The sequence below is a fragment of the Tiliqua scincoides genome, chromosome 1 (genome assembly GCF_035046505.1).
Source record: "Tiliqua scincoides isolate rTilSci1 chromosome 1, rTilSci1.hap2, whole genome shotgun sequence".
In the NCBI taxonomy this organism is placed as follows: domain Eukaryota; kingdom Metazoa; phylum Chordata; class Lepidosauria; order Squamata; family Scincidae; genus Tiliqua; species Tiliqua scincoides.
Window position 1 is genome coordinate 206,072,997 of NC_089821.1, and position 18,204 is coordinate 206,091,200.

General features: G+C 42.6%; 1 protein-coding gene across 1 annotated transcript in view; it reads left to right on the top strand.

Annotated features, from left to right (window-relative positions):
* Positions 1-1,797, top strand: part of ENPP3 (ectonucleotide pyrophosphatase/phosphodiesterase 3) — a 74,286-nt gene extending 72,489 nt beyond the window's left edge. Inside the window, exon 25 of the mRNA XM_066611201.1 lies at positions 1,580-1,797. Within this exon, the coding sequence (XP_066467298.1) occupies positions 1,580-1,756 (177 nt within the window). The 3' untranslated portion in view covers positions 1,757-1,797. The remainder of the gene's footprint in view (positions 1-1,579) is intronic.
* Positions 1,798-18,204: the final 16,407 nt, after the last annotated feature.

The following is an 18,204-nucleotide window of genomic DNA, read 5'->3' on the forward strand; positions in this document are numbered from 1 at the left end:
GTAGTACCCTGGCTGTGATTAGCAAATACTTTGGAAAAGTTGCACATGAATCAGATTAATCTGTTGCCTCTGTTTATTCAAATCACTAAATTTTTTTTTTTATGGAGTAATTGGAAACGGGTGGAACATAGTGGATAAGAGACTTCTAATCAGATGTCTCTGGTCTCTGCCATGAATTCAACCAGTAGAAAAGTCACAATCTCTCATTCTCATATATGCAATATTGAGATATTAACACTGACCTCTGCTATAGGATTTGTGAAATAGTCTGAGTATTCTAATATTCTGAGTACGCTTATTATTGGTTAAAAACCATTGAAAGTGACTGCAGTATGGTAGCAACTGGACTGATTTCACATATGCCACAGTATGACTTCCACTGTTAGTGTGTGCATATTAAGTCAGAAATGTATTCAAAAGTGCATCTATCAAGTTTTTGAGCTTGATCATGTGATCATCAGTGATCATGCACAAAGGTGGAATGACAATAACTTTTCAGCCTTTCTCCCTACCTCGCAGGTAAGTACATTCTGTCTGAAGTGCATTTATTATCCGTGATCCCATTGCCTTTCCCACAGGGTTTTGCACATTTGGGAACGGCTTTTCATGTTTTAACCATTCTTCCCTGGGTATGGGTATTCCCAACCCTGTTCCTTTTCCACTATATCTTATGAAAAGAACAAGGGTGGGAAAAACATACAACTTGGTTTTTTTCTCCCTTGCTGTTAGTGCACAGACACATAGCAATTTTATTCTTAATGATGACCCATTGGTGAAATTTGCAAGACTTCTCCCAATCTTTTTGATTTCAAACCAGAGTGGGAAGATAGTGAGGTCTGATGAGATTACTCCAAAAGGGAAGTTATCCTTTCCACTGTTAGACTGCCCTCCCCAATGAAGTGAGCAGAGGAGTCAGCATCTGAGTAGACGATCGTATCTAACCCCCCCCCCCCCCGCTGATGCAGCTGTGTCACTGGAACATGCACTGCATCCTTTGGGGGGGGGGTTAGTCCTGGAGGTCTCGTCTGGGTATGGGAGCATTTGTTCCCTTGCCAGGAGGTAAGCCTCCGCTGCCCAAGTGGGTCTACTTGGAACTGTGCCACATGTCCAAACCAGCAATAAGGCCTGGGATGGGGTTAGGATGCTGTTGATACTGTCTCCTTCTGAGCTTCAACACATTTCCCTCCCTGCCCCAGTCTTTGCCCTGCTCCTCTTCCTCCCTCCTGTCCCCTGTACTAAATATTCATTCATTCATTCATTCATTCATTCATTCATTCATTCATTCAAAAGAGCTCAGGGCGGTTTACACAGCTGCTCCTCCCCTCCTTCTTGTCCTACCAGCATTAGGCCTTTTCCTGGGGTCACTGGCATGCAACCATAGCTGCTTGCCACTTCCAGTGGCGGCCTGGCTGCTCTGTACGGTATGTCGCCTTTCACAACAGTTGTAAAGCATGCTGTGTTGCTGAAATGACAGGTTCCAGTGATGCAGCTGTCCCATAGGACTGAGCCCTGAGGGATTGTGTTTTTAAAGTGGAAAAGATGTGAATGGTGGTTTGAATGTTGTTTTTGTTTGCTTCAGGAGAATGGACTTCCGGAATTACTATGGGTTGAACAAAGGATCCAGGCTCATGTAGCCCGTGTCCGTGATGTGGAGCTTCTGACAGGGCTGGATTTTTACCCAGGGAGAAATCAAAATCTTCCAGAAATTCTACAACTGAAGACATTTTTGCCCACATTTGAAACCATTATTTACTGAGTGTGTGTAATTTATTCGGAAATAAATTTCCCATTAAACAAGCTACTTCTTTGTTTGCTTGAAGAACCCATTGGGGGCATGATTCCAATGCAAATCTTCAGCTTATTTGGATTGCAAAATTAATTAAGGGATGAAAAAACCAAAACAAAACCTCTCCCCACTTTCCTGCAGTGTTTTTCCATATTTCCTGCAGTTTTCCTATCTTTTAATATTGAAGGCACCAAGATTTCAGATCTTGTCAAACTACTAAGCTCAAACTTTCAACATATAATCTAATTTTTTATAAGGGATAAAAATTGTGAAATATCTTCCATAACAAAGTATAGTGAAAATTATGAAAAATAATAAATTTATGTATATGTAATGGAACATATAGTAACAAAAGTAACATATAGTTAAACAAAAAAGTAACAATTTGTATTTGCAAATTGTTTTATTCATAGATCATACAGTGGGGCGTTCATGCTAAGAGGGTGAAATGAAAGTTCATTTGTTAGATAGAGAACGAGCATCAGAGAGATAGTGGTAAATATGGAAGTGCCGGAGCTTGTTGTGGCATCCTGATTCTTGCATGACCCCACTCTACAACAACTCCACAACAACAAAAATCAACTCTAAAGTTTTTCTTCATTTCAAATGTTCTCCTGCCACTTATTCCTGTTTTGGAACTTATTATACTGCACCTCATTTAAAGAGTGGACTCATCTCATTCCCAAACTTTTAGAGCAGGTTGCAGTCATTTAAAACAAATGCACAAAAGCTGAAAAATGTAATTTAAAAATATCCCGGAGACATAGAAAATATATATTAAAGTGTTGGCTTCTACATGTTTACTCAGAAGTATATCTTACTGTTTAACAGGACTGCTTTGGAACAATAGGAAACTTTGAAAAAGTCTCAAAGGCGACACTTGAGCACTCTTGCTAATGATTTTCCTTCTGTAGGAAAAGCCTCAGAAGAACTGCTCTTCAACTATACCCCTGATGAATATTGTCAGAATGCCATGTAAATTTGCAAAGGATTGTACTCTTTTCCCCAAATCTTATCTGGGAATTATGTCAGCAGATCTCAGGCCAGCTGCTCTGAGGGCACACGGGCCAGGGCCACCAGCACAAATGACTGGAGGCCCCTTGCATGTCCCAGAAGATCCCAAGCACCCTGCTGGAGCAGGTAAGGTGGCGGCAGGTGTGTTTCAGGAAAGGATCAGGTTGGGAAGTGGGCCAGACTAGGGGCATGAGGGGAAAAGGATCAGTAGCACCATCTCATGTCACAATCTTAGTCCCCTTTTCCTGACCCGAGTCCCCTGAGGCTCCTTGACTTACGCCGGCTGAATAACTGTCATGGGTTGGAGGCCAGGTAGCCTATGGAGCATGAAGTAAAGATTTTTACTTACCTCTCCTGGGCCACCTGGTCACTCCCCCCCTCTCCACTGTGGCATGCAGCACCTATTTCATCAGCACTTCTGCATAGTGCAGGCTGGCAGGGCATAAGATTGGGCTGTTACTGTATCATGACCTACAAACTGCCCCACAGGCTGCCCTTGAAAAAGATGATGGTCTAGAAGTGAACATCCCAGGAATATTTCTCAGTTTGCCTTCTGCTGAGCCTGATACTTCTTTTCGGTCAAGGTCCTTAGAAAAAATTTCAAAGGCAACACCTGAGCTAACAATTTTCCTTCTGTAGAAAAAGTCTCAGAACTCTTCTGCTACTCTGGGTAATTACTGGGGTTACTTTGGGTAACCCCTGCTAATTGGGTAAGAGGCACTTTTTCAAGTGGGTGCTCCTCTTTTTTTAGCAGGGGGAGAGTAATTGGCCCACCTCACCCCAGCACTGTCTGTTCTAGTGGCTGTCTGCTGGTATTCATTTGCATCTTTTTAGATTGTGAGCCCTTTTGGGACAGGGAGCCATTTAGTTATTTGATTTTTCTCTGTAAACCGCTTTGTGAACTTTTAGTTGAAAAGCGGTATATAAATACTGTTAATATAATATAATAATATAATACTCATCCCCCCCCCCTCGATGAACATTGTCAGAGTGCTGCAATGGTGCTTTTCATAACTGAAGTCATTCTGAAGCTCAGCCAAAGCTCCAGTGTGCCTCTGAGCAACCACGCATGCAAGGGCTGCTCATGCTTTCCCATGTTAAGGGTAGCTCTGCACATAAAATGGAATTGAGCAAGGGAAGCTGCCACCAATGCTGATATGAATGAGAAAACCTTTGCCTGTTCACCTCACTTATTGACTGGTAATAGGTATTTCTAAACACACCTCTCTAGGCTTACAAGACGCAATGCACTTTTGTGTATGCTTTCTGAGGAAGTATTGTTACTAATGGGAATAAAGATGTGTATTCCCCCAGCATGACTTGCCAATACGAATAAATTATTTTGATTTATGCTCTGCCTTCAGCCACACAATGGCTTCCTCAATTTGATGTCCCCCAGACCACCATCTAGTCTGGCTAGCAAGCAATCATTAGCAAAAATAGACATCATTTCAACCTCTGCACAGCAACATAGTAGGGTTCTTTTGCGACTTATTGCTGCACAGCAGCCCTACCCTTCCTTGGCTCTGTGTACAGGATAAACCTGTATATGGTTACTCAGAAGTAAGTTCCCCTGTGTTCAGTGGGGCTTACTCCTACCTAAGTATGCACAGGATTGCACTGCAAGTTTACTGTGCAGTTAAAGACCTGAAAAGAGAAAGGCAAACCTTTTAGTGACCTGCGTAAGATCTAAAGAATGTTCAAGCCATGATGACATTTTTGCATTGGTTTTACACAGTACTCTAAGAACTAGTGAGCATGTTACAGTTATAGTGAGCAGTTTTGAAAGCACATGACTGAGGTGATTGTTGTGGTGTCACACGGGGCTACAATGTGTGCAGCACTTTGCTCTCTTTCTAGCTGTTTCTTAAGATAAATAGTTGGAACTGAAAGAAGCTGTAAAAACCCTCTTTGGAACTATACATTGTGTATAATTCCATCTTTTTCTGAAGAGCTGTCTCGGAAGCTTTCCGACAGCAGCTAGGCACATGGCATCAAACAGGGAAAGACCAGTGGGCTCTTTCCTTCCCAGCAGCTTGTCTGCTCAGAATTTCCCATCTTTTGGCTCTCATCTTCTATGAGATAGAAAAACAGCTGTGTATATGTGTAATTCTGAGTGAGTAAACAGCTGGAAAGATGAGGGCTAAGTAGTCTTCTCCCCTTTATTCTATCTGAAGGTATCCACAGCTGTTGTTAGAAGCAAGCCCTTGGGGCAAAAATACTGGAATTACATGTAATGTGTACTTTCACTCTGACTTATTCAGTAGCTTAAGCAGCCTTTGCCTATTGAGTCTTGTTAATTGCTTAATCTTTGGCTCAATGGATTTGTGAATTGTAAAAGTAATCATGTCAGACTATAAAATAAATTTCATAAATACAAAATCTATTGTAAATAAGATTGTGTCCCTATACCCACAAATCACCCAATATATTCTTGAATGCCTCAATGGCATCAGGTAGCAAAGCAGTGTAATTTAATTTATAGCTCTACAGAATAGAACTGGGTTTAATACTGGCATATATTGCTATAGTAAAACAAGTTGGTGACTTGAACTGAAATTTGGGAGTTTCTAGCTATCAGGTTTTTAAAAAATGAATTGTGTAAATGGAACTTGTCCGTCACCACAGCTGATGTTTTTCTTTCTGTACTTGGCAAAGAATCTTGCATGTCAACTGGATCCATGGTTACTTCTCTAATTAGTCTCTATGGAAAACCTGGGTATTTCCTAATTAGGACAGTCCTAGCCATTAAGTCACAAATGGAGGCTGAAATGCTTCATTACTTGGCCCATTTATGCTGCTGAATTCTGTTTGGCAAAAACTTTCTTTTTTCTGGGAATGTGAATGAAATTGTCATCCACCACAGATTTTAGCATCCAGAATGAAAAGCGTTAGTGACCAACTACTGAACTGGTTTTTAAAATATTTCCATCAATTGCTTAAAACATCTCAATTCAATATGCAATTTCATATGATTAGCAGTGGATTTCAGTTCTAGATCAGTCTGTAACATCTTTTGACATTTGCTCCTAATAATATTTTGCCAAGATTTTTATTTACTTTTCACAGTGCCCATTTATAAGTCCTTAAAACCATATTTTCTCCTGTTTATTATATGTTTATAAGGACGTTGGAACACTTGGGCCCTGACTAGGTTTGTTACCTTATCTCCTCTTGGTTATCTCAGCCTCTGACTTGCATAAGCCAAAGAGCTTTTTATCCTTGGCTAATCATAGGCCTGGTACTAAGGTCTAGTAGCACATTGTCTATCGACAGAGGCTTGCCCATCTCCCCTCTGCTGCTGTAGGTAGGGGACAAGACAGTACAAGTGGCAAAGGAGCCATTGTGGGAGATCATTTCACAGCCTGGTGAGAAGCCCAACCCTTGAAGGTTTCACTAATTTCAGTTTGGCTTTCAACCTGGTTTTCGGACTGAAACAGTTCCCGTTGCTCTAAGGCTGAAATTCTCAAACTGGGGTATTGCGATGCCCCAGCCTGAGAGCCTCAGCCTCTAGCTCCTTGAGGGGTGGAGGAAGGTGGTGACATGACCCCCAGGATCTTGTCAATGCTGGGGGCCAAGTGAGTGTTAACTTACAGGGTGACGCAGCAGCCTGTAAGTGGGGGGAGAAGTGGGGGGAGCCCTGCAAAACTCCACAAGTCTTAGAATAGTAAAAATAAGTTATTGGAAACTAACTCCGGTTTGTGATCGCTAGAGGCCGCTGGAGGCCACAGCGTTATCCTGTAAGTAAACAGCCCCCTGGCCCATGGTAGTCGCATGATCCTGGGGGTTGTGTCACTGCGTTTGTCCCTCCCTTCCCCAGACTTACTTTGGGAGACTTACTCCTGAGAAGTTTGAGAACCACTGCTCTAGGGAATGGTGTATGCTAGGCATTAGATCAGGAGTGGGTAAACATTTTGGCAGGAGGGCCACATCATCACTCTGACACTGCATCAGGGGCCAGGAAAAATAAGAATTAATTTACATTTCAAATTTGAATAAATTTACATAAATGAATACATTAGAGATGAAACTTATATGAATGAATGAATTTTACTGAGCTTATTTATAATACACAACATGAAAATGATAATACAGGCATCTAGAACTGCATGAGAACCACGAACTGTTTGCCACACACCTCTTGCACAGTGAAAACATACAGACCAAGCCAGAAACACATAGAGACAACAGTTGTTCAGAGGCAATGGGATGGGGTTAAAATAATGCTGAGGGGAAAGCAGAAAACACACGGAGATGATAAAAGCCTTGGTCTAACTTGGCCCACAGCTTGCATCTGGCAGTCGCAACCAGCAGTCACAGGCCAGCGCAGGCTCCAGCAGTCTCACTGGAGTAGGGGCTCCCTGTGGGCTGGATTGGGGGTCCTCAAGGACCACAAATGGTCCCTGGGCCAGGGTTTGCCCACCCCTGCATTAGATGGAAGATTGTGTCTCTGTTGATTCTGTTGCACCTCTACAGGATTTTTGGTAACCATCACTTGAGCACCTGGCCAGAATGGGTACTGGGAGCAGCACTTCAAAGTGGCTCAGGCTCTTCCTGGAGGGCAGATTCCAGAAGGTAGCACTAAAGGACTCCTGCGCGACACCTTAGACTTTGGCTTATTGTGTTCCTCAGGGTTCTATTTTATCTCTTGCATTGTTCCTTCTTATATTGCCTTCCTCCATATGTCTACCTATCACCAGGGGAGATCCTCCTGTGGCCTGAAGGGTGCTTTGTGGGGACATGCAAGCGGTTTTATTCTCTGTAGATCTCTCTCTTATGGGAAGTCTGTCTTGCTCGCTTCTGCTTTTCTAGTGAAGGCTGGACATGCTTGTTCCAGCTGATCTTCCTTGATTATTGTTATTTTCTGTTACACTTTTTTCTCTCTCTCCTTGCTTTTTTGATATTTTATTTTTTATGGTATGCATTGCCAGTTCCATTTTATGATTACAATAGTTTAATTGCAGTTTTAGATTCCTGCTGTGAGCCACCTTGAATCATAGAGAAAGACAGCATCCAAATCTTTAAACAGAAATAAAGAAGTACCGACGGTTGTGGAAAAGTGTCCTCCTCACTAAATTCAACAAGTAACAGTCTAGTCATGATGAATAACTCTACTCATGTCTGGTCTTCAGATTGGTTGGGTGGAAAGTTTGTAGATGGTCTTTCCCTGCATTCTTTCCCTTGCCGTCATGTACTACCCTCATGTCTCTGGGACCTGGAAACTGACATAGGTAAAGTAGCAGAAGTGAAGTAATAGGAACCCCTGCCCAAATGTAACCTGGACTTGGGGAGCAAAGTGAACTTGAAAGGGAATGTAATACAGTTATCAAAACAAAGTTAAATGCTGTGTTGTTTTAGCCTAGACTAACTGGCCTTTTTTTCAAGATGAATGGTGAAAAACCAAATATCAGCTTGCAGGAAGCTTGATAGGACAGTAGGTCAGAAGAATGGAACCCTTTCAGGTTCTTAGCAGCTCTGCTTGCTGGCTTACATAATAAAGCATATTCTCCCATTTTGTGCTACTGTAGAGAAGAAGAAGGAACACCATGTAATTCTGCCTCGCAACTGCTGATTGGGCAGCTGCAACCATAAGAAACTTTGTTTGCACCACAGATCATTGGAAAAATCACCAACAGCACACAGAGTGAGAATTCCAAATAAATATTTGTTAACAGTAGCTTCATGGAGAGGTGTTGGCGGCGGAATTTTCATTTAGACCTTTCATTAAAAGTTTATTCTTCCTCATCATATGCACCACAGTCCTGATCCTGATCACCTTCCCCCCCCTCCCGTCGCTGCCATTTAAAGGAAAACATAACCCGAGGTGGAAGTACAATGGATGTGTTTAACATTATGTGCAGTTTGATCCAAAGTGTGCATAATATTGCAGCCATGAGCTATGATCTGAAGCTTGTTTTCTCTGAAGTGCGTTTCATGGAATTCAGTGTAATTTGCTCCCTAGTGCAGTGGTTCTCACACATTTAGCACCGGAACCCACTTTTTAAAATGATAATCTGTCAGGACCCACCGGAAGTGATGTCATGACCGGATGTGACATCATCAAGCAGGAAAAATTTTTTTGACTATTGTAGGCTGCAATCCTACCCAGGAGTAAGTCCCATTTACTAGTATTGTTAAAAGAATATACATAGTAACTTGTTGAAAGTACAGGTCTGTAACATTTCCCCAAATGCAGTCACATGCCATGATACAATAAAATATTGAAATGAATGGGAACCCACCTGAAATTGGCTCGCAACTCACCTAGTGGGTCCCAACCCACAGTCTGAGAAACACTACCCTAGTGAATATGTGTAGAATTTTGTAATCTTCCCATCTTGGTTGATTCACCAGCCATTTCTGATTGGTCATCTTCCAGGGTGGTCCCACAAGCCATCGACTGTGCATTAAATAGTATTTAATTGCATATTTCAAAGGAAGCTTTCAGAATGAAAACCAGAAAGCACAGGAAGAAAGAGGCTTGAACTAGCAGAGAGTGGGACTGAATGATCTTATAAAATCGTTTCTGAGGTATCCTCTATGGCTAGCCCACAAAGGGCGTTAGATCTGTTGAAAGTGTGGGCAGAGACTCTTAATCCAAGATTCCTCCCAGGTGCAAGCTTCGTGGAAACAGGCATACATAGACACAGGCAATCAGAAAGAAGCAGCCAAGCAGCATAAGTGTATGATTTAAAAGGATGACAGAATTTATTCGAGAGGTGATAACCCCAGAAAGGCCTGAGAAAGGTACAAAGTGTGGTGACAGTCACAATGAACTGAGATGATGTCACAGTCACAACGAACTGAGATGTAGATGATGTCTTGACACACATGGTCAAGGTAAGTGATTGTTAAAACACACATCTCAAGGATGCTTCTTTCCGTTTGAAGATCTATCTGTGCTTTGGTTTAGGATCAGAATGCTTATTACAAAGAGCAACCTGCAAAGAGTTCAATTTTCTACAGAATTACGTGTGCAAATCATGATCAACTACATATTTGAATGTTCATGGGGACAAAGAATTAAGAAAAAGCTTCCGAACAAACGTGGACAGCCGGTTTCCTGAATCATCCATTGGACCCCATTTTGCTGGAGTCTTTTTCTCTCCAGTTATTTTCCAGTTATGTCCAGGGCCAGCCTGAGACATCCTGGCACATGAGATGCTGCGCCAAATACCCTCCCCCACTTGCTGGCTTTGTGCCTGCTGTTCTTGCAACTGTTCCTCCTACTCTTTTGGTTTAAAAAAAGGGAGAATTGAGTGGAAGTGTAGAGGTGAGAAGAATGGTTTAGCTCTCTCCTCTCCTTCACACAGCTGTCCTGCTCTCTTTCCTTTTCCAATCCAGGGTGCAGGAGTAGGAGCGGTCGTGGGCAAGCAAAGGTTGCTACCTCCTGCCAATCTACTGCTTGGAAGAACCACTCAGACACACTCTTAGATGGTTATGCCTACCTTGCTGTCTGAGTGTGACAACATGATATTGATCCTTACCAAAAGACCCCAACATGGAAAAACGGCAAAACAAAAATACTGATCAAATCAGGAACGCACCACAGTAAAAGAATTAAATTATCTATAAGCAACCAATAGCGGAAAAATATAATTGTACTGTACAGGTGGGGTCTCTTTATCCACGGATTTGGCATCAGTGGATATGCCTTACCCTGGATGCTGAACCCCGGAACTGCCCCCTCCCACAGACTTCCCAGGCACCACCAGAACTGGTCATGTCAGGTTTTCTGAGCCTTGGAGATGCCGTACATCAACATGCGGAGCCTCTCTGAGGCTCAGAATGCCACCAAGCATCTTTCTAATGCGACTTCCAGGTTTTGCAGAAAACCTGAAGTCACATTTTTAAAGGCTCCACGTGGCTTTCTGAGCCTTGGAGAGGCTGTGCACAGGCTGAAAACCATGGATTTGATTATCCACTGTTTTTGGTATCTTTGGAAAAGGAGGGGTCTGGGAATGGATCCCTCGCAGATACAAAGGTATCACTTGTATACAGTTAAATATACAAGAATATTAATATTGAATAGTTTTTAGATGAGAAGGAGAATTATAATAGTGGTTTGTGATTATAAACACACACATACACAGATACATACACCAGGCTGCAAGTTTGCACATGCCATTGCGTATGGGTCTACAGGGAATAGTATTGAGGAACTAAATGGGGAGCCCTCTGTGTTTCTGGTATTCACTTTTGTGGTTCTTAAAAGTGACAAAATAAATTCTGCCAGTTTATTAACAGGCCCACACTATGTTTTTCTTCTAATTGATTTCCTCATCTGTAGAAATGATCCCACTACTTCTGGAATAAATAGAAACTACTCTGTGTTTATCATCCATTAATCACTGCAACTGGCAGCCAGATGCCCACTGAGAGGTTTTCCATTGAAGTGAAGCTGGAGCTCCTTTCATAAAGCTTGTTTATTTTACATGCTCCAGCTCTGTAGGATTTTATTTCCTGTCAAACTATATAGAGCAAAAGAGCAAAGTGGGCTACTGCTTTGAACACAAGTGGTTTGTGCAGCAGTATGCATGTTCAAGTGACCAGTGGACAGGGAGTGTCCTGCGAGTGTACGGGCGAGTGTATGGCGTTTGGGCCTCTTCAACCTAGAAAAGAGACGCCTGAGGGGGGACATGATTGAGACATACAAAATTATGCATGGGAAGGATAAAGTGGATAGAGAGATGCTCTTTACACTCTCACATAACACCAGAACCAGGGGACATCCACTAAAACTGACTGTTGGGAGAGTTCGGACAGACAAAAGAAAATATTTCTTTATTCAGCGTGTGGTTGGTCTGTGGAACTCCTTGCCACAGGATGTGGTGATGACATCTGGCCTGGATAACTTTAAAAGGGAATTGGACTGGTTTCTGGAGGAGGTCCAATACGGGTTACGGGCTGTGATGTGTATGTGCAACCTCCTGATTTTAGAAATGGGCTATGTCAGATGCAAGGGAGGGCACCAGGATGCAGGTCTCTTGTTATCTGGTGTGCTCCCTGGGGCATTTGGTGGGGCCACTGTGAGATACAGGAAACTGGACTAGATGGGCCTATGGCCTGATCCAGAGGGGCTGTTCTTATGTTCTTATGAGTGAACAATATCGGAAAAATTTTGTGAATATTTGAAAACCAACAATTGCACCAATAAGCACAGAGCATCACTTAAATATCATTGGCTGATATTGAGTTGATTTTGGACATTCACTTAATGTAACAATTCGGTTTGTGCCCCAAGTGAACTACTCCAACATGGCATCATTTTTGAACTTTATTTGTATTTGTTTATTAATTATACTTATACCTGATCTTTCTCCCAGAAATTTGAGAAGTTTGCACAGGGTTCCCAGGGGTCTTCCACTCAGGTGCCAATCAAATCCACACATGCTTAACTTCAACAGTGTTACAGCATTAGGTGCTTCCTGATTATTTACTGGGCCCCCTTTTCACTTAAATGTTGAGGGATACAAATCTTAGTGGCTCAGATGACACTGCTTTGCTCACAGCAACTTAGGTACCCCACCCTACCAACAGGATAGGATATGGTAAGGCCCTCATCTCAGGCAAGTGGTTACTTCGGACTTTTCCCAGATGATTTACCAAGATGGAGTCATTTCAACAGTCTGGAGTTGGCTGGAGACCAGCAGGTAAGGCAGTTTTGAGAATAGGAAGGATAGAAGCCTCTAAAGGCCCAATTCCATCCAACTTTCCAGTGCTGATGTACCTACAACGCAGCCCTGAGATAAGAGAACAAATGTAAGGCATGTTTGTGCCATGCCATGAGTGAATGGCACCAGCAGGAAGACCTGCGCTGTTCCATCAATGCAGCATATGAACGCTTGGGCACCAGCAGAAAGCACCAGACAGATTGGGGGCCTGGGTAGGGTGGCGGGAGGAAAAGGAAGGCATTTCTGGGCAGGGGAAGGATGGAGAGAGAGCAGGATAGAGGGTGGAACAGGCCTGGGAGGGAGTGGGATGGGTGGAGATCTGCTGAATCCTATCCCCCCTCCTAGTCTTGGAAGCCCAATATAGGGCTGCTCCAGTCTATGCCAGCTAAATAGCTGGCACAGATTCCCCATTGTGCGGGCTGGGACTTTACTACGGGTAAGGGGATGAATGTCCCATTTTACTGAGAAGACCTTCTGCCTGTTCTGATCCAGCACAGGATCCTGCATTAGCCATTTGGAGCTTCAGCTCCTGGGCTGGATAGAATTGGGCTCTAAGTGTTCTAAACTATGAGAATGTTCTAATGGAATGTTGGTTAAAGATTTGCTTAAAACGTTTCCAGCCCTTGATTTCTCAAGGAAAATTGTGAATGAAAGGCTGAATTTATGAAGACTATCTTTCAGCTTTCTATTCTTGTGGCCTGGCTGTGGTCTGCTGAGCACAGGAAGAGGTTTTTGAACCACATTGGACCTTTGGTTTTTCCTTTTCCTCCAAAACATTAGGAACTCTGGCAACCACACAAAGGATGTTGCTTAGTGTGGAAAAGTGATCAAAATTTCCATTAATAGATTCCATTTTGCTTGTGCCTATTACCTGATTGGCAGCCACAGTTGGTGTTGGTGTTGGGCGTGTTTTTGCTGTTTTGCATTCCCTTCCAGCATATGGCCTGTGGCAGGGTGCTTGAGTCATCTGGAGCAATGTGCTTCGCAGGTGTCTATCCATAGTCCATAATCCAGGCACTGCAAACTACAGTGTGCCACAACTGAAACTGTATTAAGTTTCAGTTGTGGCACACTGTAGTTTGCAGGGCATGGATTCCAGTGTGGAGGGCAGATGAATGGATCAACTTGTTTTGCTGGAGAGTTGATTGTTTTGTGGTCTTTTTCAGGCTACAGGCAATATGATGGGCAACCCAATCCTAACCAGCAGTGATGCAGTAGGGCCATCACAGCCATGCTGCATCCTATGCTGGAAGCGAGCAGGGTGGAGGTCTCCTCGAAGTAAATAGACATTTGTCTCCTTGACCCAGCCTGTACAACAGTTCTACTGGGCAGGAGGTTTGGTCTGCAGTAGGGTGCCCAAATATTTTGGCAGGAGAACCACATCATCTCTCTGACCCTGTGTCGGGCGCCGGGGGGGGGGGAGGAAGAATTAATTTACATTTAAAATTTGAATAAATTTACATAGAATTTATTAGAGATGGAACTTATAAGAATGAATGAAGGTCTTGCAGAAGCTCAAGGCATATAAAAGGCCTTGCACAAAGCAAGGCCAGCCTTTCCTTCACTGACACTGCTACATCACAGACGTGAAACAGCAAGTAGTGGAGGGAGCCCTCATCCCACAGCTCAGGTGAGTGATAGAACAGTTGTCCTAATGCTGAGAGCAGTTGCATCAGGCCAACATGGGCTCCAGCAAGTCTCCGGAGGGCCAGAGGCTCATTGGAGACTGGGGGCTACCCGCAGGCCAGATTGGGAGCCCCCAAGGGCCACAAGTGGCCCCCAGGCCAGGGTTTGGGCACCCCTGGTCTAGAGGGTAGAGCTGCCATTAACCTGAAACTAACATCTGAAGATTGCCAGTTTGAGGCCATCAGAAGCTCCATGAATGGTGAGACCTTGGAAGTAGCTGACAAGCTGAGCTGAGTTTTTCCACCTCTCTTCAGTGTGAGCGAAGAAGCATCTTGTTGCCCTTCAAATGAGAGATGAAGCAGCTGCATGTCAGCCAGCATGGGGGGCAACTAGGGACCAGAAGTGATACCAGACAGTTTGAAACATCCACCTGGAATGTTTTGGTTCTTGAAAGATTGAATCTTTCTGTCATTGTAAAAAAAACCCTCGGGGGTTTAGAGGAAATCTGCCTTGAATAAAATCAAAGGAGTAATCTAATGACCAGAAAGGTGGTATATACTGAATATACCTGCCTATAAGTCAATCTCACAAATAAGTCGAGGGCAGGATCTAGAACCAAAATCATGGCATTTTCTACGGCCCTCAGAGGTTAAACGTAGGGGGGTATCTGACTATAGTTTTGTCTGATTTTACCCGAGGCCAGATCCAGAAAAATAACCTACCAAAAATTGTTACCTAAGAACTGTACAGTCTCTATTAAAAATATAGTAAAAGATAATAAGATAAATTTTTATTCTTTAACTTTTTAAATTCTGGGTTTCATAAGCTTTTTGTAAACACTATCAGAGTAAGTGCACTGTAAATAACATAACAGTAGCGCAGTGGTTCCCAGCCTGGGGTACATCTATCCCCAGGGCCACCCAACAGGATCTTTAGGGGTGCTTGAAAAAGAATGGAATAATGGCAGAAAAAGGCAGGTAGTGCTCCAGCATGCCTTGCAGTGCAGCAAAGCAGGAAGGGAGGTAGCTGGTAGGCTGTGAAAGCCCCACCAATAGCTAATTTTTGGCGATCAATTCATGTATGAATCAGTGGTTGAAAACCAGCACAGTAAAAAAGCTGAAACATAATATGGAAAGTGATCAGTCACCAAGAATGTCTCAGGACACTTCAGGTGCAAAAGAATGCAAAGGCAGAGTCTTCTGGTCTTCAAACAGATGAAAAGAGAAAATATGTGATGAATACATGAAGTTGGGTTTTCATATGGAGGAGATGAGGGCTTATATTAACATTAATTGCAAATATTTTGCTAATATAAGGCGTACAATTTAAGGAAATGGACTGCCAAGGGGTATGCAAATGAAAAAAGGTTGGGAACCACTGCAGGAGAACCATGAATCAAATCCTTCTTTAAGGTGTCTGGTGTGTTAGTCCAGAGGCTTAACATATAACATAGAACTTATAACACATAACTGAGAGTGTGCAATTCAATTCACAGCAGAGAGACAAGCAACAAGGAATTACTGTAAATGCAGCTGCACATAGTTGCAACGCTATTTACTCAGAAACAGACCCATTGCTTTCCATGGGTGTTATTCTTAAATAATCATGCACTGAATTGTAGCCTGGGACTTTGCTTCAAATGGAAACGAGGATTATATTCAGGTGTTTAAAAAAACAGACCCCTGTATTATCCAAGCATTTGCAAAATGGAATAAGGCTGTAGCTAGCTCTGCTAAACTTAGAGAAGGAGGCTAGTTTCAATTCAATGGAAGTTTCAGGAGCAGTGAAAAGGTTAACTTTGTTGGAGCTTTCCATGTGTTGCCTTGGAGATTATCTACCACCCTCTAATTTTCTCTGCATTGCTTCTCTGGTGCCACTTGAAAAGCAATGCTGCTTGAAAAATAAGTTCTCAAAGTTGAAAAACTCTGCCCCCAAAGTGACCTTGGAGATAAGGCAAGGTCATTATTTAAGCTTGAGTTTTTTTGGCAGAAATTTCTCACCCTATAGGCAAGTGTCTATGGTAAATACTGGTTATTACTGGTGCCTTTTTTTGCTATCACACTATCCATATGGAATGGGTGCTGACTACATCAGATGTGTCTTCATTCACTTATGATACAGAAACCACTTATCTAGATCTACAAAAATCAAATTGAGGCAGATAGAATCAGAATAAAAGAGATGACAGTCAAGGAATGACACTGATTATAGAATGCATCTGGCATAAGAATGTCTTTACATCAACATGACACAAAGATTCAGCACTATTATTCTTACCGAAAGCTAACTGTCCCACTCATATCCTTCTCAATCCAAGCAGTCTGACTAAAAGCACAAGATGTTCCAACAAGATCGGAAGAGTACAATTTCCCCTAGTGTTCTTTCACAACACTTTAAATACCTAGAGAAATGATGCAATGTCATTGGCATCTCAAGTAATTCCAGATGTTTTATTGGCATTTTATTGACATCTCAATTTATTCCAGATGAATTAATTCCTTGGATTTTTAAAAAGCAAACTGAGTATTGAATTTGTGCCCTGCTGGCTTAAGCCCTCTTCTAAATGACCCAGCACCCATTTCATTTCTCCCTACCTCACCAATGAGAAGTGCAGAGAATCTGCATTGAACACCATCAGGTTGTACTCTTCAAGGCAATGAAACTGCAATTCTCAGACTATACTCTCCAGCATTTTCCAAATAAAAATAAGTGCACTTGTTCATATCAAATGAGACACAGAGAGCTGCCACCAAAATATCACTGAAGTAAAATCTGTTTTCTTTTGGTGAAATGTCTTAAGAATTTTCAGGAAACCCAGAAGAGTTTTGAACAGGCTGGTGCCATTTCTGAGAATTTCACACTTTCCTAGAGATTAACTCATAATCTACTGTGATAGTGGGAACTGTGTATAAGGGCACAACCCTAAACAGGTCTACTCAGAAGTAAATCTTATTTTGTTCAATGTGGCTTACTCTCAGGAAAGTGTGGTTAGGATTGCAGCCTAAGTGCCTTTTTTAGGGTCTGCACAACCCATTGCCTTTTTTGCCTTTTAACATTTCCTTATTACATATTCAAGCACATATTTTTATGTTTATATACTATACATTTCTATATTTTCCAGTGCCTCATGAAAATCTAATGAAATAATATTCAAAAATCCTACAAATATTATTTTAATTCTCTAGCAGAGCAAGCAATCTTACTTAGCTTTAAAAAAAATAAGAAAATCCAAAAAGAAGCCAATTTCGGCTACGTAAACAAAAGCATTGTATATAAGACAAAAACAGAAATAGTATTGGTCGACTTGTCAGTGGTGAGGCCTCAGCTAGTGCTCTCTGTAGGTGTTTGGTCATCATTTTTTAAGAATGAAGGATTCAAGTAACCTCAGGAGGCAAACCGAAATGGCTATTTGAAGACATGAGACAAGAGATGTGAATGCATGAGATATGAAGAAAGGCTAGGCAAGGTTAGCTTCAGCACAAGGAGATGAGGAAATAGGCAAATGGTAGCATTTTTCCAATCTGTAAAGCAGTGGTTCCCAACCTTTAGGAGACCACGGACCACTGAGGCAAACACTGGAATTGTCGTGGACCACATGCAACCCCTTCCATCCCCCCCACAAAAAAAAAATACAATTCAATTTGGTAGTCCGTGGGGGAGCGCTTGGCAAGACACTGGAAATGCCAGCTGCGGGGAAGGGGGGTCCATTCTCTGCCCTCTCTCGTGGTCCATGGGGAAGCATTTCACCAAATGAGTGCTCCTCCACAGACTACCAGAAAGGGAGAAGAATGGACACTCCCACAGCTGGCATTTCAGTAAGCTTTGAACCACCAGAGAGGGCAGAGAACAGACTACTACTCTGGGCCAGGGTATCTTAGAGATCGCCTACTTCCGTACAATCCGGCTCGTCCTCTTAGGTCATCAGAGAAGGCCTTTTTACAAGAGGTACGTGGGGCGGCGGCTAGAAATAGGACCTTCTCAGTAGTGGCACCAATGCTATGGAATTCCCTTCCCCTTGACTTAAGAATGGCTCCTTCTCTTGAGACTTTTCAGCGAGGCCTGAAGACCCTTCTGTTTAAACAAGCCTTCTGAGTTCTCGGCCTT